This window comes from Ptychodera flava, chromosome 4 (assembly GCF_041260155.1).
Source record: "Ptychodera flava strain L36383 chromosome 4, AS_Pfla_20210202, whole genome shotgun sequence".
NCBI lineage: Eukaryota > Metazoa > Hemichordata > Enteropneusta > Ptychoderidae > Ptychodera > Ptychodera flava.
In genome coordinates, this window is record NC_091931.1 from 28,806,150 (window position 1) to 28,831,497 (window position 25,348).

At 39.3% G+C, this 25,348-nt stretch overlaps 2 protein-coding genes across 2 annotated transcripts; both read left to right on the forward strand.

Annotated features, from left to right (window-relative positions):
- Positions 1-4,730: 4,730 nt before the first annotated feature.
- On the forward strand, positions 4,731-14,608 carry LOC139131390 (putative defense protein 3). Its single transcript, XM_070697416.1, has 4 exons — positions 4,731-5,093; positions 6,130-6,352; positions 8,798-8,934; positions 12,672-14,608. Exons 1-4 carry the CDS (start codon positions 4,862-4,864, stop codon positions 12,755-12,757), a joined length of 678 nt encoding a protein of 225 aa, XP_070553517.1. The 5' UTR covers positions 4,731-4,861; the 3' UTR covers positions 12,758-14,608.
- Positions 14,609-18,792: 4,184 nt separating this feature from the next.
- Positions 18,793-25,028, forward strand: LOC139131391 (putative defense protein 3). Its single transcript, XM_070697417.1, has 4 exons — positions 18,793-19,025; positions 20,849-21,071; positions 22,650-22,858; positions 24,535-25,028. Exons 1-4 carry the CDS (start codon positions 18,818-18,820, stop codon positions 24,615-24,617), a joined length of 723 nt encoding a protein of 240 aa, XP_070553518.1. The 5' UTR covers positions 18,793-18,817; the 3' UTR covers positions 24,618-25,028.
- The last annotated feature ends 320 nt before the right edge of the window (positions 25,029-25,348 follow it).

The window sequence follows — 25,348 nt, forward strand, 5'->3', positions numbered from 1 at the left end:
CTTTTATTTTGATTTGATAGGTACGTCTTGGAAACGATATCACAGCAACATTTACGCAGGTTTTACGTAAGTTATTAGCCTGAAAATAATTTGATACCTTGCGTATGATTGAACAGATGCAGTGCTTGGGTTCACGAGAATTGAGTTTTGGATGAAAGCAGTAAAAAAGCACACTGAAGGAGTCACAACATGGCACACAAAAACAATCAGTGTGCTCCTTCCGTGATGAACTAGCGATGACCGTTCTTGTGGTGCAGATTTTCTCTTTGGCAATATCTGATCGAACAGTCGATGGCCGTGTCTGTAGAAACGGCAAACCATTCGCTACTGATGTACAAGGATTTGTTACTGATTTTGTCATAATAATGTTCGAGGGTTGATCACTTCATGTTTCAGAGCCACGGTAGCAAAGAGCCATGACGTGTATTGAGTGAACAGAAAATCCACCGTTTTTAACGGAGGCTACAGAGATGACCACTCCTGCGCCCTCTAGCGTCATGCAACCCCGACCTGATGACAGTGACATGATGCAAGGCAGGCGGGGAAGTACAATATATACTTTAGCCCAAGTAGGGGACTATGTACCCTAGGGTAGGTGACCATTTCCAACGTCAGGAGGGCATATTGTCTCCTGCCTCGGGGGTACATAGTCCCTTGTTTTGGCTACAGTGTTTTATTACACTACAGTCAAAACAAGGGACATAGCTAGGGCGCTAGCAGCAGTGTCTCCGGGTTTGCGATCAACCCAACATCAGCACGACAGCCTGCTGAAATTTCTTCCTTCAATTTACTTTGTAAATATTTCTCGATTTAGTAAGCCTATAGATCTTGGGCAAATGCATCGAGATATGAAAGCTTAACTTTCCCTCCTCAGTTTTTTTTCAAGTAGACTATGTCTTAGGATGCGTTCACAAAAAATGGTGGGGGATTCAGGGGAGGGTTTGAAATTTTGGGGGTAGTCGAGGAGGGACTTGAAAGTTTTGCTCTGCCTATAGGGGGGACCTATAGGCAGAAAGACCAGAACACATTTTACTAGACAAATATTGTACACGCTCTAAACATTGACATTAGAATACCCCAACTCTTCAGAGTTGGTATTCGTGACACCAAAGCGCCAAATACTAAGCAAACAAAATATTAAATGTTGTGGTAGAGGTTTGTGGCAACTGACCACTTGACTGCATGCACTACATTGTACGATAAAACATCGAAACTTTCTCCATCAAAAAGCCATTCTTCCATTTCTTGGACTTTTAAGATAGCAACCGCCTTTATCTACAATGACTTTTGTCCTATTCAGGTTTAGCCTGTTACAACGTATGACCTCGTGAAAGTTTCTTGATGGTCAGTACTTACAGAGGGCGCTGTAAGCCAACGCAATGACAGTACCAGCAAAGAGTGCTCATTATCTGGAATCAATAAACATATAATTTCAACTGGATCAGGGTAAGTTGTATAACCATCGTGAATAGAAACTGAGTAGATAACTACACGTAGATACAATTTGCAGAATTTATTTTGTGAAAGTAATGGATTGAATTGACCTTTTACTGATACTGTAAGAAGTGGGTAGTTACCATCTTTTTATTTCCCTCCTCCCGAAAGAAACTCTGTATTCTTGATGTCTTCAAATGACATTGAAGAACTTACTACATGTACAGGTAAGCTTATCTTTTACTTCTTGTGCTATGGCTTTGAGGAAGGATACCGAAATGAAAATAATTTTTACAAAAAGTATGCTTCCTGTCTTCATACATGAGTATTGTTAGTATCTTCGGTCGATGACCTTATACTGAATAAAGACCATTGAACGTAAAGGAAGCGCGCCAGCAGTGTTTACCTACAGAATGTCAGCGGCATCCCATAAAGTTTCGGTAGACCTTTTTTGTTTCCCTAATGAACATCGTTCATCAATTACTATAGACACAAATGGCCAATTTATGTCAGTCATTGACATATCGAGTTTATGTCTTGAAATCTTCCCCTGTGGGCTCTATGACCTTGTAGCATGTAGTTGACGTGACATGTTGCTAAGCAACACATTCAGCGTAGCAGATGTCTCTGAACCATTACAATACTTAAAGCCACCCTTCTCACGTGAAGTAGTTTGTTACCCTACTGCAGTGTAATTTGTCAGAAGGAACCTATTAAACCTTGGAAGGTGGCTAGGATGAGATAATATTGAATAGTCATTGAATAGTTCATCACAGTATTGTTTCGAGGTTTTGGAATTTTCCGTTAACATTCTGGGGGTGGACCGGTGGGGCAATTCAAGGATGTTCTATTAGGTAAAATGTGACTCCCCCTTTATAGTCCAATAAAAATGTGATCCTCCCATCTTTTCCAATTCGTAAAACATGACTCTCCCCGTCCAAAGTTGACACAGCTCATCCCGACACACTTCCATGTTTACCGACCGGAAAGAAAACGCAGAGGGTTTAAGGTCACGTGAGACAGCGTGACTGCCATAAAATGAGTTATGGTTCACGAGAACAGTTTTGGACGAAGGGCGTGGTGGAGGTAGCACAGAGAAGGAGTCTGAACACGGTACATAGAGGCCTTCTGTGGGCTCCCAACTCAATGATGATACAGGGCAAGACAACCAACATGTTTCGAGAAATTTCAGCAAAGGAGTTTTAGTGTGTTTTCAGAGTAAACATAGCATTTAAAAGAATTTAGGACAAGAAAAGTTGGAGGGGAAAGTAAAAACTGTTCGTCAACTGCCCTCCGCAACGAGTTTAAAAAGCTTCCCCTCCCACTAAATACTTCCCTCTCCCCTCCCCACAACCAAAACTCTCCAGTGACCCTCTCCCCACCTATAGAAGTCCTTACTTCCCTTTCGCCTAACGACAAAAGTTCCCGGCCCTCTCATCAACATATGATTTTGTCCCTTCCATCTAAGTGTGCAAACTTTTAGGTTAGTGAAGACGTCTTCTTATACCCTACAATACAGGTTTAATTTATCAGGGTTTGCCCTCTGGATATCGGAGGGGGTTGTCATCGCATGGTGGACATATCTTTTTTCAGAATTCGAGGATCTGAAGAAAGTGATGAAGACCTTTACAGTATGTCTGTTAACACCTCTCAGGGGTTGTGTGTCGCTACCAGGCTAATTGAGAAAAGGACGGCTCAAGTTTTCTCATGAGAAAACTCGTTATAATGTTCTTGAAATAATGTTACATAAGAAGGCGCCAATATTTGTGTCACCCGTACACTACAGCCACATCCAGTTATGTGAAAGCTACAGGGTAACCAGGCGTGCGACTTAAATGCTTTGCTCATAGCAATTTAGGACAGGATCCAATACATGCAGGTTGTGACCCACAGTTCGTTCATTGAAAATTACAGTACGTACGACCGACACCCGACTGGGCCGGGAAGACATTTGATTCCCGCCAATGTATGCATGTCGTCTCATCACCGTTGTCGTTGGGTCACAGTGTCGATCGACCTCATCCGATGCAATCGTCCAAATATAGTGTCTCTCCCCGTTGTCCCGTACCCTGTAAATGGAAACAATCATAATGATTTATGAAACTTTTAAAAATATAGTGTCGCAAACAAGTAACATTTTCTTCCCTCTCCATAGGAATATTGAAATAGAAAAATCTCGGTCTTGAAACTTTCTGGGTCGTGTGCAATGTGCAATTTTATATTCTCACAAATGAACTCTAGCCCGACTAGAATAACACTGCACACATACAGTCTATGTTGACTATTGTTAAATCACTGTCCCTTCATTTGGTGAAAAGAGACCCACTTGGTACATCAGGCGTGTCAATACATGATTTGTGGGTGAAACAAAGACGTGTTTCGTAAAACGGAACAAAAAAGAGTTGAACACATCAAAATTTACAGCTTTTCGGTCTCGGTGCAGGATGCATTAGTTTGAGGAAATGACGTGCCGTTCACAGTTTCTGCAAATGACGTCGCATCAAGGATTTTCGGGAATAATTTGTGTTCTTTTCTTTATTGAGTAAATTTCAACCTTTAACTTACTAAAACATCAATGGCGCCATCGAAGGCAAGTATTGTATATTGCTTTAAGCAATTAAGTTGATCTTTACACAGGGAATAGAGTAATCTTGTTGTTGTTGTTGTTGTTGTTGTTGTTGTTATTGTTGTTGTTGTTGATGATGATGATGATGATGATGATGATGACGATAATAAAAAATATTAAAAAACAATGTGTCATTCCTTGCTGTTGTTTGTCGATGTTGTAGATAGGCCCTAATTGTAAAAGAAAACTGTAATCGTGACCAAAAAACGACGTAGGTCGCCCAACGTCACTCCCGTCCTATTAATAACAACAACAACAACAACAACAACAACAACAACAACAACAAGATTACTCTATTCCCTGTGATCTTCATTGATGTTGCATGTTTACAACAGTTGCTATAGTGTCAAATTCCGCTTATTGTTTCAATACTGTGTGCTCCAAACTATGTTTGTCATAGAATATGACACATGACAGATACAATCTGTAGAAATGCCATCTACATGAACATACTCTACGGCAGAATTGTCTTTAGGCGTACTTCATTACTGTAAAAGGGTATTTTTAGAATATTCTAATCCAGTCGTAATCATATTACCTAGCAGTATCAAAGAATATTTTTGTTGAAAGTGAAAGTTTCACAGGCCATTCAATAGCAGTGAAATGCTTCAACAATAGGTATAAGGCTAGTTGTGTGCATATACAGAAAGCGCGTATATTACAGTTCTTAACAACAGTTCCTCCACCCACGGACTGTGTGTGACCTTTGTAGGTGAACAGTTGTTTACGGCAGTAGAATATATTTGGAACGTTAACGCCCGGCACTTTCTTGAGGCCGTTTGATCGACTTCTTGGCACAAAATGCATCCACGCCGGTATATTTCGGCCCTTTTGGGAATTCTAATTTTTAGTTTACTGCAGGTCTCGGTCACTGGTTACGGCTCCGGCGCCCCGGATTCTGCTTGTACGACAATGACACCAGGCCACGTTAACGGACAGACGGGCGTAGCCTTATCACCACAAGACGGAAGCTCAAACATTTACACTCTGGCCGCATCGTCAAATTCCTATACTCCCGGGGGAACTGTATCAGGTGAGTTGGGCTCTCTGTCTGTCTGTCTGTCTGTCTGTCTGTCTGACTGTCTTTATAACGCACAGATACACATCCATAGACTGTTGCTCTTTAAAGGGCAGTTCTCAATCCCTGGTTCTCGCATTAGTACTTGTTGACATTGAGTTACAATGGTGTCAGTCCTTTGTTTTCCATTGCTTTTAGATAGAGCTGACAAAAACCTGCTCCTTTGAGAACACCCATTGTCTTCTGTTAATCATGATTTGGACGACGTTTGCAGTCGATGTTTGGATGGGCAAAGTCTACGAGGCAGAACACGCCTGAACAGAAACACTTTCGTACACAAGTAAAAGTACTCGTTAGTGCTTTTCTATTCTAGGTCAGTTGTATCAAAGCCTCTTGGTCTGTGTACAATGTCGGTTATCATGATGACGTCACGCAACAGCCGTATCGAAAGTTCAACGCGCTTTAGAAAAATGTTTATGTCGTTATGACTAGATCTATGAGTACTTTATCTCTTGAAATTCAGTTTTCAATGAGAAATTCCTTTCTTGTCATGCATAAAATCTGGATTGACCCTGTTACCTTTAAGCAGCCGGCAATGGAATAGTCTGGTAAAAGTGCGCCTTTGTTCCATAAAGGCAACCTGCGACCTTTCGTCTAAAACCTGTAATTGAGTTGTGAATAACGGCATCGCCATGTCAAACAGTCAACACTTAAAGGCTGTCTGTATAGGCTAAAAACAAAAGTATAAAGAAAGTTACTGCTGATGGACATTCAACTTTTTCCAATGTTCATAGATCGTCAGAATAGGTGAGGTTAATAAATTTTTCATTTATTGCGAAATGAGCTGGCAAAAATGTAACAACATCAAACAACAACGAAGACGACATCAAAAACAACAACAACAACAATCATAATGGTTGTGACTGTCATGATTACCATTTTAAAGCAACAAGCATACCTGCTTAGTTATTCTAGCAGTATTCTGTACGATAACTGTGTCATACAATTTTTTCGACAAGTAAATTGAAATTATAGTCTCCATTCCCCACAGTGACAATATCTGGAAGTCCCTTCTCCGGAGTTTTACTTCAAGCGCGCCGACCGGGTCAAACAACACCTATTGGATCTTTCTCCAGCGTCCCTGTAAATACAAAGTTGAAGACGTGTAGCGCTACTGACGACAGTGTAACACACTCGAATACTAACACTAAGCCTGCAGGAACCGCGTTTATTTGGAACGCCCCGAGTAACGGCGTAGGCGACATCGAATTCGTGTGAGTAACACATTGTGAACGGAATTACCAGTTTTCATACCACCTACATGACCTTATATCCTGTTTTCGTTGTTAAATACATTCATTTTCCTTTCTCATATGCCACCTGTATATTTTTTCAATAACAAATTGCTCTTTTCTTGCAACGCTTAGTGCTTTTGCATGTACTACTCTCTGCTACAGGCAAAAACTAGTTCTGCAGGTTCAAAGTCATTTAGGACCGGCTGATCGTCAAAAAAGTAGCCCACTGCGATATTTTTTAGAATATTGTCAGCAAGGAAGATGTTCCTGAAAAAGATAGCTTATTGTGTACAGACTACTGGCGATAGTAAACAAAATATACCTAGTAATAAGCTATAGTCTCTTGTATGTTATGGTAACATTAACTATAGATATCCGCTTGTCATCCGTCTATAAAATAGCTAGGGCGCTAGCAGCAGTGTCTCCGGGTTTACGATCAACCCAACATCAGCACGACAGCCTGCTGAAATTTCTTCTTCAATTTACTTTGTAAATATTTCTCGATTTAGTAAGCCTATAGACCTTGGGCAAATGCATCGAGATATGAAAGCTTAACTTTCCCTCCTCAGTTTTTTATCAAGTAGACTATGTCTTAGGATGCGTTCACAAAAAATGGTGGGGGGATTCAGGGGAGGGTTTGAAAATTTTGGGGGTAGTCGAGGAGGGACTTGAAAGTTTTGCTCTGCCTATAGAAGGGGGACCTGAAAATATTTTGGCCCCGAAAATTTTGATGTCACTCAATGGTTCTAATGTTAATAATAATTAAACAAAATCTAGAACCATTTTGTCGCATTTCATGACTTCAATCTCGAAAAAATCTAAAAATTTATGAATGCCATTAAATTTTCGTAGAAAGAACAAGTTGGCCTTGTAACGGGGCAGAAGCTGCAACTGTTGAAAATTTTTTTAAATATTTCTATGCAATGTATCAAATACAGTTTCTTGGTATCCCTCTGCAGCATGCTTAAACACACAATATTCAGTTTTTCACCAAAGCCTATATATCTAAATATTGGTGATAATTGAATTAGAGTACAGACTAATCAATGATACAAATGCACGGTACACGTATACAGGCTGTGTTGGCAAGCTGAATACTGGACAGCTCAACATGCTGTAGGTAGTAGAACAAGAACGCAGTTGTAAAACTGAACAAAAATATTGTCAAAATACAAAGTTAATACAGCTACTGCCTACCGGCAGTGACAGTGATAGCTCCGACTCTGATGTAGTTGAAGAAGAGTTTGGGTCATATGAACACTCAATTGACAGTGAAACATACATGTACTTGTAAACAACATCAGGCCAGAGAGCAAGACATGGAGGACTACTCAACAATTACCAGCGATTCTGGAATATGAGAACAATCAAATATTAGAGAAAAAAGATCACTATGCTTGATTTTCTACAAATATACGATGAAAAGTCAGAGTTTTTCTCGGAAATCACTTAAAATCAATTTGTCAAACCATTCAAGTTCATGCAGTGAATGAAATTTTCACATCTCATCGTACAATAACACAAAAGTAAAACTTTGAACAGTAAAGACTCTAAGCTCAGTTTTTCACAATTTGGTAAAATGTAGCCAGGAATTCACAATTTGCATACACTCTCATGATCGTCATTTTGTGTGCTCTTCAGCTGGTGCCATTAAAGAACTGCTGATAAGAGGTAGTGTTGAACATCTGTGACCAGAACTGTGCGATAAATTATTAGTTTGACTTTGCGACCATTCCTAATAAATCTGCGGCTATATGATATGTTTTTTTTGGGGGGGGACTTGAAAATTTTTTAGGTTATTGAGGGGGGATCTGAAAAAAAAGATTTCAATCATGACTCCTCCAGCTCCCCCTCACCATTTTTTGTGAACGCAGCCTTACAAAATTCATTTCTTTACCCACATATAAGTATACAGAAAAACATGATATTCATACGGTCAACACGAGGCCGATATTGGTCCTTGCCACTTCGCAAAAGATTACCAAGTTAACTGAGTGTATCGGTCATACTCTTTAAAGCTCTGGCCTTTGTATGCTGATTATGGGTACGTCTAGTAAGCAGTGATATAACAGCAACATTTACGCAGGTTTTACACAAGTTATTATTCTTAAAATAATTTAATACCTTGCGTATGATTGAACAGATGCAGTGCTTGGGTTCACGAGAATTGAGTTTTGGATGAAGTGAAAAAGCACACTGAAGTAGTCACAACAACATGGCACACAAAAATCGTCAGTGTTCTCCTTCCTTGACGAAAGTAGCGAGGACCGTTCTTGTGGTGCAGATTTGCCCTTTGGCAATATCTGACCGAGCAGTCGATGACCCTGTCTGCAGAAACGGCAAACCATTCGCAACTGATGTGCAAGCATTGGTTAAATGATTTTGTCATAATAATGTTCGTAGGTTGATCACTCTATGTTTCAGAGCCACGGTAGCAAAGAACCATGACTTGTATTGGGTGAACATAAAATCCAGTGTTTTGACAGAGGCTACAGAGTTGACCACTCCTGCGCCCTCTAGCGACGTACCACCCCGACCTGTCGACAGTGACACGACGCCAGGTAGGAGGGGAAGTAGAATATATATTTTAGCTCAAGCAGGGGACTAAGTATCCGAGGGTAGGTGACCATTTTATCAACGTCAGGAGGGCATATTGTCTCCTGCCTCTAGGGTACATAGTCCCTTGTTTTGGCTGCAGTGTTTTATTACACGCCTCTGTTCAGTCTATTAATAGTTTTCACTCCGAACTTTTGGCTTCACAATGAGCTTATACAATTTAACTGTCGAAATGCTCTATTTCAATGAAAGACGAAATCCGTTAACCTTTATAATCGAACTGCGCATTGATTTATTTTCATCACTGTTATTCGATTTATCGATTTTTATACACAACTTTAACAGTATTTCCTATGTAAAACATGTAATTTGATCATTTTCAAATCAAAAAGTTGAAAATAGTTCCGCGTCGCTTTCAGTCAAATGATGACTATGCCGCCGGTCATCACCAAGTTACAATTTAATCCTGTGGAGCATGCGACGTTCGATAAATGAGGCATGTAATAAAGAGTAACATTGACTTCCCCAAACCCATTACGATACTTCAAAATTCACACATTATATTTTGTGTATTGGGTGCTTTGTATCTGAAGGATTTCACTTTAGCGGCAAGTCACAGTTACGACATAAAGAAACAAATAGCCCAGAATTTGAAATTTAGGTTATTTACGGTAGAATTCCCTTTGTAATTGAAAGTTTACTTTGAAAAATAAACAATAAACGAGACACACGATTGGAACTAATTTGGGATAATTGGATGGAGAATTAATGTCGGTTTAATCTGCAAATGTAAGCTCACCTGCTTTTCATTTTAAGTTATACCTTCGTTTTTATGACTACTTTGTAATATTGTAACTATCAGCTATAGGGCACTAAACACTTTTGAGAAATTTGAAAAATTTGAAGATCCAATTGTCCCAAATTAGTTCCAATCGTGTTGAGAGGTAAGTACGTCAAATTCACTGAGAATTGACATAAATAGTTCGCTATATTAGTGGGATAATTCTTCAATGTGATTTAAACATGCAAAGCCGTCGAACCTTTTACAATGCATTTGACCCCTAAGGCAAGTTTAGGTCACGGCCCCTCTAGTTGTGGAGGGACTGTGTTCCGGTATAAGGGATGGACCATTAGACCTTGGGAGGGGGGGGGGGGTCACAATGAAATTGTGAAATTTTTTTACTATTGTAAATTTCTGAATTTTTTTTTTCCAATTGAGATTAGCTGTGCAATTTTTTTTTTCAGAGTAAATTTTCAGATTTATAATTTTTTTTCTCGTTCGTCGCTGTTTGAACATAAAAAGAGGGCAAACATGTGGTGCCAAGCACCACAAGCGGCCATGCTAGCGGTCACTGGGAAGAGGTCAGGAGAGGGGTGTCCCCCTGCTGCTGTTGGAGCTTTTGAAAAATAGAGATTAAAATGGTGTTATTTGGTGGCACTTGGGGAGTATTTTGCGGGGGAGGTCAGGAGGGGGTGTCCCCCTCCTGCCGTTGGAGCTTTTGAAAAATAGAGATTAAAATGGTGTTATTTGGTGGCACTTGGGGAGTATTTTTGCTGGGGGTGGTCAGGAGGGGGTGTCCCCCTCCTGCCGTTGGAGCTTTTGAAAAATAGAGATTAAAATGGTGTTATTTGGTGGCACTTGGGGAGTATTTTTGCGGGGGGGAGGTCAGGAGGGGGTGTCCCCCCTCCTGCTGTTGGAGCTTTTGAAAAATAGAGATTAAAATGGTGTTATTTGGTGGCACTTGGGGAGTATTTTTGCGGGGGAGGTCAGGAGGGGGTGTCCCCCTCCTGCTGTTGGAGCTTTTGAAAAATAGAGATTAAAATGGTGTTATTGGTGGCACTTGGGGATATTTTTGCGGGGGGAGGTCAGGAGGGGGTGTCCCCCTCCTGCCGTTGGAGCTTTTGAAAAATAGAGATTAAAATGTGTTATTTGGTGGCACTTGGGGAGTATTTTTGCGGGGGGAGGTCAGGAGGGGGTGTCCCCCTCCTGCTGTTGGAGCTTTTGAAAAATAGAGATAAAAATGGTGTTATTTGGTGGCACTTTGGGAGCATTTTTTTCGGATTACACATCTTCCTCTGAAACATGGTCTTCTTGCTCCTCAGTAGCTTCGTATAGTTTTGAAAATTGACTATTTTGGTTTCCTGGCTTCCCTTTCTACTGCGTGGTGAAATGCCTACATTCACCCCACCAAACATCATGCATATCTCATGATTTACAATTGATTTTGACAAGCTGAGAAGCTAAAATAAGCTAAATAATATAGTGAAATTTGCATATTTGTGTTTTTAGAGCAATTGTTGCCCTTTTTTTGATCAAAACATCTATTTCTCTGTAGCAGCATGTCCAAATTGATTGGATGTGTATAGATGTGTTGAAATTTCAATATTTGTCTTTTTGGGCAATTTATGCCATTCATGGTCAAAAAATCTGTATTCTCTGAAAGGGCTTGTCCAATTTCTTTGAAATTTGCTACACAAAAACGATTAACCATGCAGATTTATTCAGTATTTGCTATCGAGAAACTTTCAAAGTTCAACCCTTTTATGTGTTTTTGTGTTGGGATTTGTTGGATAGATGGCATTCTACGTAGTGTATTGTTGAATGTTAAACATGTAAAACAAGGTTGCTGTTGTTATTTGAGGCTGTTTTTTGAGAAAAAAGAATTGAAAATGCCTTTTTAAAAGCAAAATAATACATAATGACTTGATATGTTGTTTTATCATTATTGACGTGTTCTACTTGTTCACCAATTCTTGCATTCATCATTGTAATAAAATGCTGTGAAAAAAATGAAACTGATGTGGCCTGCATCTGTTTACCTTGATCTTAAAAGGCAAATACAACTTTCTGTCTTGACAACCATACCATAGTTTCAATGTTTTACCTAGTGTACCTGCTTGGTTTGTACGCAGGAAACAAGTAGAAAACAGGCTCTATAATTTCATAATTTCAGGTGATCAGAATACAAAAGTTCTGAAAAGATAAGATAATCACAACTTCCAGTATAAGGGATACAGTCACTCTAAATGTATAAATTAAAATTAAAAATGTGCCGGGAGGATGTATTAAAAATACAGAAAGTTGCTTACTGTCGGTAAAATCTAAAAAAAATTCAAAATTTTAAAGACTTTTGCAGATTTTTTTTTTACGCCTTTGTCTTCTATTTATTTTTTTTTTATTTTGCAAACTAGTTTGAAGATTTTTTTTTCCTAACTTTCTGCTCTGAAATTTTTTTTTTCTGTTTTTGACCACCCCCCTCCCAAGATCTAATGGTCCGTCCCTAAGTTTGATGTAGCAAGTATGGGCAACGGTGACACCATCATTTAATCACTTGTTGGCCCGTGATATTGTGTCATAAGAAGACTAATCTTAGAGCACTGCTACCATAAGGGTGCTTGGCGTATTATGACATGTACGATGCACTAAAACAAACAAACAAACAAAAAAACAAAACAAAGCAACAAAAACAGGAAAAAAACCAAAATTGTGCAATTTCTCAAACCGACGCCCAAGAGGCTGACTAGCGGCATTTAACCATATTCACATACCCGTGGTCAACCTGATCCACTTGGTTGGCTCGGTAGGTTTTTGATAGGTTATTTCTGATTGCGATGCCTGGAAAAGCTGGACCCCCACGCCACGTTCAATTAGACGCAAAAGACGCTAAATCACGAAAATGAGCATACTATATTCTTTTTTATTTCCCTGCAAGTACAAAATTACTGCTTTTTCGTTCAACAGGCGCAGTGGGTAACGGGAAACGACTAAAGCAGACACTGGCTGGTGTCACGGCCGCCGTAATGACAGTTGCTCTTCTCACTGTATAATTGAGCGTGCAGAGCATTCCATCAACAGAATGCAAGAAGACCTGCAACCCATCCGCCCTCAACGGAAGGAAGTCATTTACAAATGTTGTAAATGTTAGAGCGATATTGAAAACATATATAGTACTTTTCAGAGATATGAGTGATATTTGCCTACACCTGCCTTCCATTTGAAATTGTCTTCAATTTCAAATGGAAGCGCACTGGAAGAAATGATTACTGAACTAACGTCAAAAAGGCTTTGCTTTACATAATCACTTGTGCTACGATGTTTACAAAGTTTACTTTATCTCTAAAGACCCAGCACTCCTCATGACATTTTTAACAACGCTGGATTTGCTATCGACGAGTTTTTTTTACCTACAGTGACATTCCCTTCTGGCTGTTGACAGTCATTGTACTACACAGTGGGGGAAAGATGGTTATAAATGTGATCATAAATGTCTGGGAGGTTTTTAAAATAAAGTTGTGTTCATTGCGGTGTTTAAAACATTTTAGCTGAGTATTCATGAAACAAAGTGATTGTTAATAAATACTGTACATTCCTGAAACTTTTATGTAACCATAATGCTGAATGATTTTCCCGATATCTTCATGGATTCTAACAGCTGAAAGTCACCTTTATGGTGCGAGTAGATTTCTGTAAGACAGGAAAGTTTATCAGTGTTGCAGAAGTTTGTCTGTACCAATTACATTACAGTTAATTTGTACAATTTTTAAACACAAGACTTCATAAACAGTTTTTCAATAGTTGTGTTGTTGCACTCATACATTTTGTAAATTACGAAGGAGAAGTTGATCCTTCACATGGTGCATTCTACTTACCCTAATACCTGATTTATGAATATGACAGTGACTACATTTAAAATAGTATTTTCTTTGGTATATGCCTTTTCGGCATCCAAGGGGGATTTGATCTAGTATTTGATGTAAACATTTCTGTGCTGTGTAAAAACAAACATGGTACCTCCCTCTTTTTCCGAGAAACGCGACATTCGGAGTATTTGCAGAACGACCAGAACACATTTTACTAGACAAATATTGTACACGCTCTAAACATTGACGTTTAGAGTACCCCACTCTTCGGAGTTGGTATTCGTGACATCATAGCGTCAAATACTAAGCACACAAAACATGAGAAAAAGTACTTGTTCTTAAAGCTCTATTAAATGTTTTGGTAGAGGTTTGTGGCAACTGACCACTTCACTGCACTACATTGTACGATACAACATCGAAACTTTCTCCATCAAAAAGCTTTTCTTCCATTTTTTGGACTTGCAAGATAGCAACCGCCTTTATCTACAATGACTTTTGTCCTATTTAGGTTTAGCCTGTTACAACATATGACCTCGAGAAAGTGTCTTGATGGTCTGTACTTACAGAGGGCGCTGTAAGCCAACGCAATGACAGTACCCGCAAAGAGTGCTCATTATCTGGAATCAATAAACATACAAATTCAACTGGATCAGGGGAAGTTGTATAACCATCGTGAATAGAAACTGATAGATAACTACACGTAGATACAATTTGCAGAATTTATTTTGTGAAAGTAATGGATTGAATTGACCTTTTACTGATACTGTAAGAAGTGGGTAGTTACCATCTTTTTGTTTCCCTCCTCCCGAAAGAAAATTTGTACTTTTGATGTCTTCAAATGACATTGATGAACTTGTATGAATAAGTATCTTTTACTTCCTTACTTCCTGTCTTATATCATTGAGGAAGGATGTTGACATTAAAATAGTTTTGCCAAAAGGTTTACGCTTATGCTTCCTGTCTTCATGAATTATACATGTGCGTTGTCAGTATATTCGGTCGATGACCTTGAAATGCTGAATAAAGACTATTCAACGTAAGGAAGTGCGCCAGTGGTGTTTACCGACAGAATGTCAGTGGTACCCTATAAACTTGCTGCAGACCCTTTTAACGCGTTGCCCCTAATGAACATCGTTCATCGATCAATTACTATAGACACAGATGGCCGAATTTATGTCAGTCATTGACATGTTATGTCGTTGAAATCTTCTCCTGTGGGCTGTATGACCTTGCAGCATGTACTTGACGTGACATGTTGCTAAGAAACACATTCAGCGTAGCAGATGTCTCTGAACCCTTACAATACTTAAAGCCACCCTTCTCGTGTGAAGTAGTTTGTTACATATCCTACTCCGGTGTAATTTGTCAGAAATGACCAACTAAACCTTGGAGGGAGGCTATGACGAGATCATATTTTTTCCGCCATCCAAGATCTTACATAATTCTCATTTCGAAGTAGCCAGACGATGAACACTCTTTCCTAGAACTACTCAACTTTGTTCACGTTGCATGACATGACAAATTTTGAAAAAAAAGCAACAAAACCACCTTGCCAAACTTGTAAGGGAGCCTTCAGTAATTACAGGGGGGTGGGTCGGGAGAAGTCCGTGCGCACCTGTACTATAAAATGTGACCCTCCCCCAACCTCTTGTCTACCCTTCCCTCGTCCAACATTCTAAAACTTGACCCTCCCCAATAACTGTAGTATTCTCTCCAGGAATAACTGAACCAGTATCAGCTAACTTACATAACTACTGGTTTTAATTGTTATGTAAGCTAACGACAGAAATTACAGGGGGGGGGGGCTGGCGTTTTCGGAGAGAGATCGCAATTTATCATGCATGTATTTTTGAAGGATCATACATTAGCGGGAGGGTCACCATATTATGCGCAACTAAAAGAAGTCAAGATGTGGCTGATATAGTGCTTCACCCAAAAATGTAAAATCATAATATATGGGAGTCTATCAAGGCAAACTAATGAAAATTTTTCGCGGAAAACAAGCTATATGTGTATATTAATTTTATATATGTTTGATTATATATGTAAATGTACTTTGCTTAGATTAGGAAGTAAAACGTGAATGTGTTTACAAGAAATCGGATTTTGGAATTTTTTCGAAATTTTTATTCACTATACATGGTGATCTATGAGGAAACTATGAATATTTTTTCCGATACAAAACTTTGTAAATCTGTGTATCTATGTTCTCTTGATTATTGATGTTAATGTACTTGATTAGACTAGGGTGGTTACAAGTGGATGTGTGTAAGAAATTTGATTTTGGAATTTCACCGAAACACTATACATGGCGATCTATGAGGAAACCAAGAATAATTTTGTTCGAATACAAAACAAGGTAAATCCATGTATTTATGTACTCGTGATTATTGATATTAGTGTACTTGATTAGACTAGGGAGGTTACAAGTGGATATGTGTGCAAGAAATTGGAATTTGGAATTTCACTGAAATGTTGATTCTATCACAGTCCCTCCGGTGATTCAATATACATGGTAGTCAATGAGAGAACTGTGAACAATTTTTTTCCAATATAAAACATACAACTAGCAATATCTGTGCATTTATAGACGTTTGATAAGTGATATACACTTTTCTACCTGTCCCCATATGTTTTTGTCTCTTGTCTTTCACAGTTGTAACTGATCACGGTGTTTCATATACATGTGGGATACCACCGCATCTTTTTTGCTTGTGAAGCTTGTCGATAATTATGTATTTAAAAGAATCAATGCATCTCGTCGGTGATTTCCTATTGAGAAAATATCACATGGACAATCGAAGGTATGGCCGTAAAATCAGCTTCTGTTGAAGGGACATTATCGCTATCTTTTGACCTTTTTTTCACCAATATTGTTGCAAACGATCAGTTGCTGATGTCGTTCGATCTATTGAAAGATGTCTAAAAAATAGTCGACCATAGACAACTTCCATCCTATCTTGTCTACGCTGTAGAGTAAAACCTCGGGTCAGGGGTTTTAGGTTCCAACAACATCAGCAACTGCTCGTTTGCAACAATATTGGTGAAAAAAGGGTCAAAAGATAGCGATAATGTCCCTTTTAAAGTGGTCCCCCCAAGATTGGTTTATAAAACTTACCCTCCCCCTTGGACAGTTCTCTAAAAGGTTACCCTCTCCCCGATTCCCCCGGCCCATCCCACCTGTAATTACTGAAGGCTCCCTAATTATTTTCGTCTTGCAACAAAACTGAACAGCGGCTTCGTTATAAGCTGCTCCATTCTAGTATCGTTGGTTTTCTTGTCTTCGTGGAACCCGAAGGTCTACGGTCGGAACACCGATAGTATTGACGTCATGTGTATGACTTCACTACAGTGGTATGACGTGTCTGTGTATATACGTACGTGATGAAAACTGGTGGAATAAGCCTTTACACAACATCCTTTGGGTTGTGTATAACAGTAAAATAATATAACAAATAAATGCGCAATAATTGGTGTCACCGATACATTGTAACCATATCCAATTATGTTGAAGGCTATCGGGTAACCAGACTTGCGGTTTAATTGTTGTTTTCAGTAATATTAGGGCAGGACGCAGTATCACGTTCACTGAAACTTTCACCTCGTTTTATGACAAATTACTGTCAGTGTGACTGATAACCAGCTTGTCACGGCGGGAAAGGCATGTGATCACGCCATTATATATCGCCTGATACCGTTGTAGTGCAGTCACAGCGTCGATCGACCTCATGTAGTTGACCACATGTGATGTGACTCCCTATTGCCTCAAACTTCAATCGTGGTTTTTAAAGGGAGAGCGGCCACGATGTTTTTAATTTTTTTCAAAATTTCTCAGGCTATTTGAGAAAACAAGCACATTATTTTTTTCTTCTCCCCCTTAGCGAATATTAAAAGACAATGCCTGGCGATCCCAAGAAATCGTGTACAATATGCGGTGTTATATTTCTGGCATGTGAATTCTATTCAGATATTCAGTTTGTCAACGATAAGAACGGGCATGACATGTTTTTTGATAAGTTAGTTAGTCCTTTCGATTTGTAGAGAGACTGTGGTTTCATTGGTCATTTCGTCATGGTTTGCAGAATGGAACAACAAATTGCATTTTATGAATGAAATAAAAATAATTGAAAATATATTAATTGTGAATGTCTCTTTTCATACTCGGTGCAGGATGCAAATTTATTTGAAAATAGCGTTTCCATACGTCTCCTTTACAAATGATATGCATATGACATCGAGTATTTTTAGAAATCACTACATTGAGAGTCTTTTTCTCCGGACCTCATTTTCATTAAGCGCAACTCTATTCACTGACGTCCATAGCCCTATCGAAAGTATTGCTTTACCAAAATAATTGGATCTTTCTTATTCTTAAAGTTGTATATTTACCATCATTTCCATGGCTGTCCCAGGGATTTGTTTTCAGATTCTGTATGGCTTTACTCACCGCTCTCGGGTTTCCCAGTTTCAAGAGTCACTTGCATGGACTTTGGGGATCACTTGTCAGACGCACTTTTGCAAATCAAGATGATATCTTCCCTTCAGCCGTCCAATTCTTACGTCATTTTAACTTGGCACCAGGTCCTATTCGTTTTTTCATCGACAGCAACCTCATGATTTTGGTCAATCACTGAATAACGGAAGTGTGAAGATTAGATTCAACATATTTTTTTCAGACAGAAGAACCCAACATTTGATATGACAAATAAAACAGAAGAATTTGAGGCCAAAACACGTCCCTGCAGCTGTAGACCAAATCAAGTGGAAATCAATAGGCACCGGTATGAGACCTCCTTAGTTGCGCAAATGCGGACTCCCCAAACGTTAAGTTATGATGTTTTGGAAAGGGCCGCATTTCTGGGGTCATATTAAGTTTGTGAAAACAGCCGTCTGGAGGAATTTGCAGGCGTGACCAGTCAAAATATCGAACGCCCAAATATCTGCAGATGCTGCTATTTAAACAAGCATAGAACAATCGGTCGGTGACGGTGCGCCTGTCTCCGCGTTGATGATTCGGCATTGTCACCATTTGTTCTTTATCCTTGGTGTGTACATTGGGGAAGGCGGTACTCTGCTCAGACACAACACATGCGCGACAGAGCAAGGTACATAACACCTCTTACGTAACTGATCGAGAGTGTTTTCACGGAACGGGCGTTGGCAGCATCGTTGGCCATACCTGGGTTTTATGTAAACACTATCTATTTGGCTCCCGGATTCGAGAGGAACGCACAATTTCACATCGAAATGATTCCGTGCCAACAGCTTTTCGCTTATCTATTAATTTTGACTTGGCATGTATACCAAGTCGCCGGGTACGGCTCAGGCGCCCCAAATACAGCTTGCACGTCGATGAGGCCCGGTCACACAGGAGTGTCGCCACAAAGCAGCAGTACAAACCCCTTCACGGTGACAGCGTCGTCAACAACGTATAGTCCAGGGCAAACTATCACAGGTGAGTAAGCGCACACCGACATTCTATCAGTGAAAACCAGTGATCGTTAAGGTGAACTCAAAAGGTCCTTGACTAAGAACACACTGCTGTATGGACCCTCCACCTTTTGGCGTAGCTGGACAACTGTGTCGTCAACGTCAAGTCAGCCGACAATTCATAACTATAGTTAAAAAGTAATACATTCACGTCCCTGCATTGTTTTGTGCGTTCCCGACGTCTAAGGTCTTTGAGGACATAAACGCCGGCAACGGACACGCAGATAAACTTCATGCATAAGCTTACAACGGTCCGCTACGGCAGCCGAAGGAAAATAATTTTTATTGACTATGTCTTTAACTGTTTAAGGGTCACTGTTTTGTTGTCCAGAATCTCTCCGTAGTTTCTGTGTAACTTTTGGTGTACCGTTTTCTCACGTGAAGAACGCCGACCTCTGCCGCGCCTTCTGTATCCTGCAAGTCCCTTCCATCCTTTCCATTTTGTTTGAAAGGGTGTCCAGGCTATTAGTGGCTCTTCAGACCGGCAGATATTTCGATGAGAGTAGTGGCCAGACAGCGTCACGTGAATCAAGCCGGTCTTATGAAACCCGTCGATGTTTCCGTTGACTCTGGGCCGGCACATCGCCAATTCTTTACCAGGGTACTGGCACAGTCAGCCATATCATAGAGGTAGTACACCAACGCACATGGCTTGTAAAAGTGAACGATTGTTCCCATGCGTCCTGCCCCTCTTCAAAGAATTGGCAACGTCATAGGGTATCACTCTTAGGAACCACTGGATTATGTTTTCACTTCATTTTCATAATCGCGATCGATTGCTTATAAACAGAAAGAAAAATAATAATTATTTGGAGCACATGATCATCATCGATTAGTTTTAAATGACACAAACAAAGTTCTTTAGCCTAAATGAACTAGTCCTCTACCTCAAATAACAAAGGCCCTGCAAAAAAATAATCATAACATTTCTTAATATTTTTAATTCTTAATAACTTTTTTCTTGTTCGGGAAGTGTTTCATTTCAAATACCATTCAAAAAACGTAGTACCATACAAATGTCACCTCAGTGTGTTGGAACAGATATAATATGTGTGTCAAAGATAGCGATAGTGCTGAATGCCACACCCACCCGTTGTCGAAATCTACTAAGCCCTGATGTCTACGTGTCTTGAGAATCTTTTTCTATTCCAACATTAGAGTTCAACGTTAAAGAACGAAACTACAATATATGATTTCCTGCTGTTTCTTGTTCACTATTGCACTGAGTGGATATACATTGAACAGCCGTTTGCGGCGCTTTATATGAGGCACCAAAATGCAAAATACTGTATTTTTAACAGGCTTGCCCATAATCGCTCTGAGCCTACGAACATCTCATGGTCAATCTATATGATAAGTATCTCAGTTCAATTTTCAATTGACCCAGAAATCGACATCAACATCGATGATATGAAAAAGGAAAGGAAATGTTCACCTTTGATGTGTGTACTAGGTAGTGAGAGACTCCCTCATACGTGACAAGTTTACAAGCAATCATTGTATGTATGTATGTATGTATGTATGTATGTATGTATGTATGTATGTATGTATGTATGTATGTATGTATGTATGTATGTATGTATGTATGTATGTATGTATGTATGTACGCACGCACTATGTGTATATGTATACATGTCTGAATGTATATTGTATGTGTATGTGTGTATGAGTGTATGCATGCATATATAACCCAAATATGTAAGATATATGTTCACAAATATTAAAGTATATTATAGAACGTTGTACCGTAACTTATATACAGAATGATCCTAATTTCTTTATCTACAGTAACAATAACAGGGAGCTCTTTCAGAGGAATGTTACTGCAAGCTCGCCAACCAGGTCAGACAACGCCTATCGGAGTCTTTTCTAACCGCCCATCCAATACCAAGCTGAAGACATGTAGCTCCAACAGCGACAGCGTCACACACTCCAACACCAATCAAAAAAGTTCCGGATCTACATTCACCTGGACTGCCCCACAGACTGGTGTCGGCAATATTGAATTTGTGTGAGTATCAATATTGAAGCGAGCTTTGTAATTCTGTTTATTCTGTAAATTTGGCAGAGGGGGGAGAGAGAGAGAAGAGAGAGAGAGAGAGAGAGAGAGAAGGAGGAGGAGGAGAGAGAGAGAGGAGAGAGAGGAGAGAGAGAGGAGAGAGAGAGAGAGAGAGAGAGAGAGAGAGAGAGAGAGAGTGTTTATTCATTATCTTATCAAATATTGATTTTTGTATTTAGGCACTATACTGGAAATAAACACCCGCCCACAAGTCAAAGTACCTTACAATACCGTTTCACAATAGATGGAATTTCGCTTAGTTCAAAAAGTTCCAAAAGCAATGCAATGACTGTATACAAATAAAAATCCAAAACAAAGACAACTTCGACAAAACTAATGTACAGTGAAACCTGTCTATTAAGGACACCTTCAGGAATGCAAAAAGTGTGTCCTTCTTCATAGACAGGTAAAATTCTATGCAAAGTGTAATTTTTGGTTATTTGATAAATCTGTCCTTAATAGAGAGGTGTCAGTGAGGACAGGTTTAAAATGTTACGAAAGCATATAGCACGACGCCCTACGCGCACCGCACACAGACAGACACAGACAGACAGACAGACAGACAGGCACACACACACACACACACACACACACACACACACAAACACATATATATATATATATATATATATATATATATATAGTGTGTGTGTGTGTGTGCTAAGTGTTTTGTAGTGTGTGATTTTTTTGAGTTGTAATGTCAAACGAATTCATCGATAGCAGATTATCCACCGTGCGATAGTGTCATATCGTCTCTGAAGTTCCTCACATTCTTGGTAAAATCATTGTACTACAGTCTGTCACAAGTAGTGTTAATCGTTCAATCATATAGTTACATACCGTCAACTGAAACTAGTGTCATATCTCTATCATTTCCTTGTGCTGGTATGAAGCTATTCTCATGTTTCCCTCATTTCCAATGCCCGCAACCTTGAACGTGAGAAAAATTCCTCACATTCCCCTCCTTTATCTCCAAAATAATAGAACAAAAACATGTCGACACATATGCGGCACAAAGATACCAGTATGAAGATTTGATAGCCGGGTATTACACGTTCACACACCCAGTAGCCTATGATCGGAATTCAAGACATTTCTCAACTACCAGCTAATTTATTAAAAAAAAGTGTATAAAAAGTCATTAAAAAAATGAAAAAATACAGGAATTCCGGGAGGCACTACGCTGGCGTGCAGATCTGGGTATAACCCCGTAGTTAGAGTAGTTTTAGTTTTTGACTTAGTTTATAGTTTAGTTTAGTTAGGGGCATCCTGGTGTCTCTCCCTTAGCAGTAAAGTTGCCAACCACCGCATATCTTCGTCTCCGTGTGAGTACATAAGTTTCCCCAGTATTTCCCAGCTTAAGTTCCCGTGTACCTCGAGCTAAGCCAAGCGAGTAAGGTTCCCCGACGACCAAGAGATCTGCATAGACGTTCCCCACGTCCTTCCCTTTCTTTTTTATTTTGACACTAGGTTTTTTAGTCACCTCGTTTACTCACACGAATCAAATATTTAATTTGTCTTGTCGATCAGTGCAACTCTTGCGAGGAGTTTCAGTGAATACTGGATGGATGTGAAGTCGGCTGAGCTGACCGAGCCATCAGAGAGCACAACTTCGAGCAGCCAGCCAGAGTCGGGAACCGACCGTGGCACTAACGTGGCAATGACCTCCAAGGACAACATGGCTACCGACGTTCAGAGGCCCACAACCGTTCAACAGAACCAAGCCCAACCGACGAGAAGTAAGTATTCGCAAATTTTCCGAGCATTAGCACTTTTCAAAAGTTGTTGATAACTGTGATTGAAAGTTTGTTTGATGTCATAAACCTTGGTTGCCGTATACTTGGCATCCCAAAAACCCTCCTTTCCAACCTTTTATTTTTAGCTCACGTGTGTAAACACGTGGGCTAATGTCATAGCGATGTCTGTCTGTCTGTCCGTGTGTGTGTGTGTGTGTGTGTGTGTGTCTGTCTGTTTACACGATAACTCAAAAACGCCTGAACGGATTCAAGTCAGATTTGATAGACAGGTACCATATGCCACTTGCAAGAACTGATTAGATTTTGGTTAGTGTGGCTTGCATAATAATGAAGTTATGCAATATCGTTTTTTCCGTACAATGGTTTCCCTATGGAGATGGTAATGACAGTGTAGACATATATCAAGAAATACAGCACAAAATTTCATGAAACTTTTCACAGATGACAATCTCAGAACATTATGATGATACTGTGAGTGTCATGTCAATTATCTTCTCATTTGCATATTTAATAAACTTTTGTTATTAGTGAGATAACTCTGAAATTCCTGCACCAAACTTGATGATACTTGCAACAAATATTGATCTGATATATATCTAATTATACTGAGAAGCATTAGGCAGTGTCAAGTTAATAAATAGCTCATTTGCATATTTTATGAAGGTTTGTAATTAGTCATATAACTCCGATATAACTTCACCAAATGTGATGAAATCTGCTGCAGATACTGATCCGACTGATATCTAACTGTATTGTAAAGCATTTAGTAGTGTAAAGTTAATTAAGGGTTAATTTGCATATTTAATAAACTTTGTAATTAGGTATATAACTCTGAAATTTCGGCACCAAAATTTTGTGAAACGTGCTACAGATATTGATTTGATAAATATTTAATTGTGCTATGAATCATTGAACAGTGTCAAGTTAATCTAGGGTTTATTTGCATATTTAATGAACTTTGTAATTAGTGACATTACTCTAAAATTACAGCATTAAATTAAATAAAATGTGCTATAAATGTTGATCTGATGGATATCTAATTGTCCCAAAAAGCATTGAGCACTGTCAAGTTGATTAACAGCTCATTTGCATATTCGATAAAGTTTTGTAATTAGTGACTAAACTCTGAGAGTACTGTGCGAAGTTGAAAAAACCTGGTACATATAGTGATAACATATATCTCATTGTTCTGTGAAGCGTACTACTATTAATGAACCTGTTGTAAAACACGTGAGCATATTCAGTTCATATCTGGTTAAAGATGATGCGGGAACATTGAGTTTCATTTTTTCCTTCTTTGTCCAACTGTGGAAAGTTACATTAAGACTAAAATGAATAAGACAAAAGGATTTCCTCGTTCTAAAGGGGAGGGGGTGTGGACTCTGTCGCGTTCTTTTTGGTTGAGTGGGTGCGCTAGAATAAGAAATAAAGTTTCGCGTTTGTGCACTGCTTTAGTGCTCCCTCTTGTTCATATATTGACTGCCCTATGCAATCCCTGACAAGTAATCTAAACGAGATAAAAGGTTAAATAAATTTGTGGCGTAACAACCTTAACGTGTGTAACCCCTTTACAAAGATAGCCTATATTTATCCTGTTTATCAATTCAGTCAGTGACACATCAATGCCAAGTTGTAATATTCTGTCATTTTCTTCACAGAAACCATAAGCAGTGGAACGCGTCTCGGCCAGTCATTGAGCTGCGTGTTGATTATCTCCTTTGTAACCTTACTCCTGAAATAAATGTGACGCCAGGAAACTGCGAGATTTCTCCCGCGTGATCTCCTCTCGACGCACAGCCAAGCCAAATCGGAGACCCGATATGATCACAGCATGAAAACAAGACAATCCAGTCAAGGCCATAGTGATCACCACATACATTTACAGAGGGACGTGACGTGTCTTTCTAGACTTCCGTTAGGTTAGAAACCCGACTTGACCTTGCTTCCAAACTATTTTTTTACACTGTTAAACTTCAAATGAAAGAAATGGCCTTTTTTCAGCATGCGATATATGGCATTCAGTTATGACTGATATAATGCAACATATTATGCAATATATTATAGAATGTATCTGATGTATGTTATATTATGCAAAGTATACTCAAGTCATACAGTATATGTAATGTTTTGTACTGTATAATAAATCTTTTCGTGAATGTCGATTTAAAGAGTAGTGCAAGCTATATATTGATACAAATTTTATATATACACAGACTCACCGACAGACACAGATAGACAAACTGGGACACAGAGAAGTGAATCCAAATTTTTGATACATTGGTCTAAGTTTCTTCCATTAATTATACGAAATGAAGCGGCGGTCTGGCTGATACACCACCACGCATATCTAATGCGCATGTAATCGTGCCGGACGGTGAATACGGGGCTTGACAAGGGTCATTCGGCCAGAAGCATGCTTAGCCACAGGCGTACGGAACGTTTCGTAGATCGTCGTCGGATGGGAAGTGACTG

What these genes read in the sequence shown, in the direction of transcription:
- LOC139131390 (XM_070697416.1), top strand. Translation starts at nt 4,862, where the DNA reads ATGCATCCACGCCGGTATATTTCGGCCCTTTTGGGAATTCTAATTTTT. An exon ending in GTAGGCGACATCGAATTCGT is followed by an intron (nt 6,353 to 8,797) that starts GTGAGTAACACA and finishes TCTATGTTTCAG; the next exon opens with AGCCACGGTAGCAAAGAACC. An exon ending in CGACAGTGACACGACGCCAG is followed by an intron (nt 8,935 to 12,671) that starts GTAGGAGGGGAA and finishes TTCGTTCAACAG; the next exon opens with GCGCAGTGGGTAACGGGAAA.
- LOC139131391 (XM_070697417.1), top strand. Translation starts at nt 18,818, where the DNA reads ATGATTCCGTGCCAACAGCTTTTCGCTTATCTATTAATTTTGACTTGG. An exon ending in TCCAGGGCAAACTATCACAG is followed by an intron (nt 19,026 to 20,848) that starts GTGAGTAAGCGC and finishes CTTTATCTACAG; the next exon opens with TAACAATAACAGGGAGCTCT. An exon ending in GTCGGCAATATTGAATTTGT is followed by an intron (nt 21,072 to 22,649) that starts GTGAGTATCAAT and finishes CTTGTCGATCAG; the next exon opens with TGCAACTCTTGCGAGGAGTT.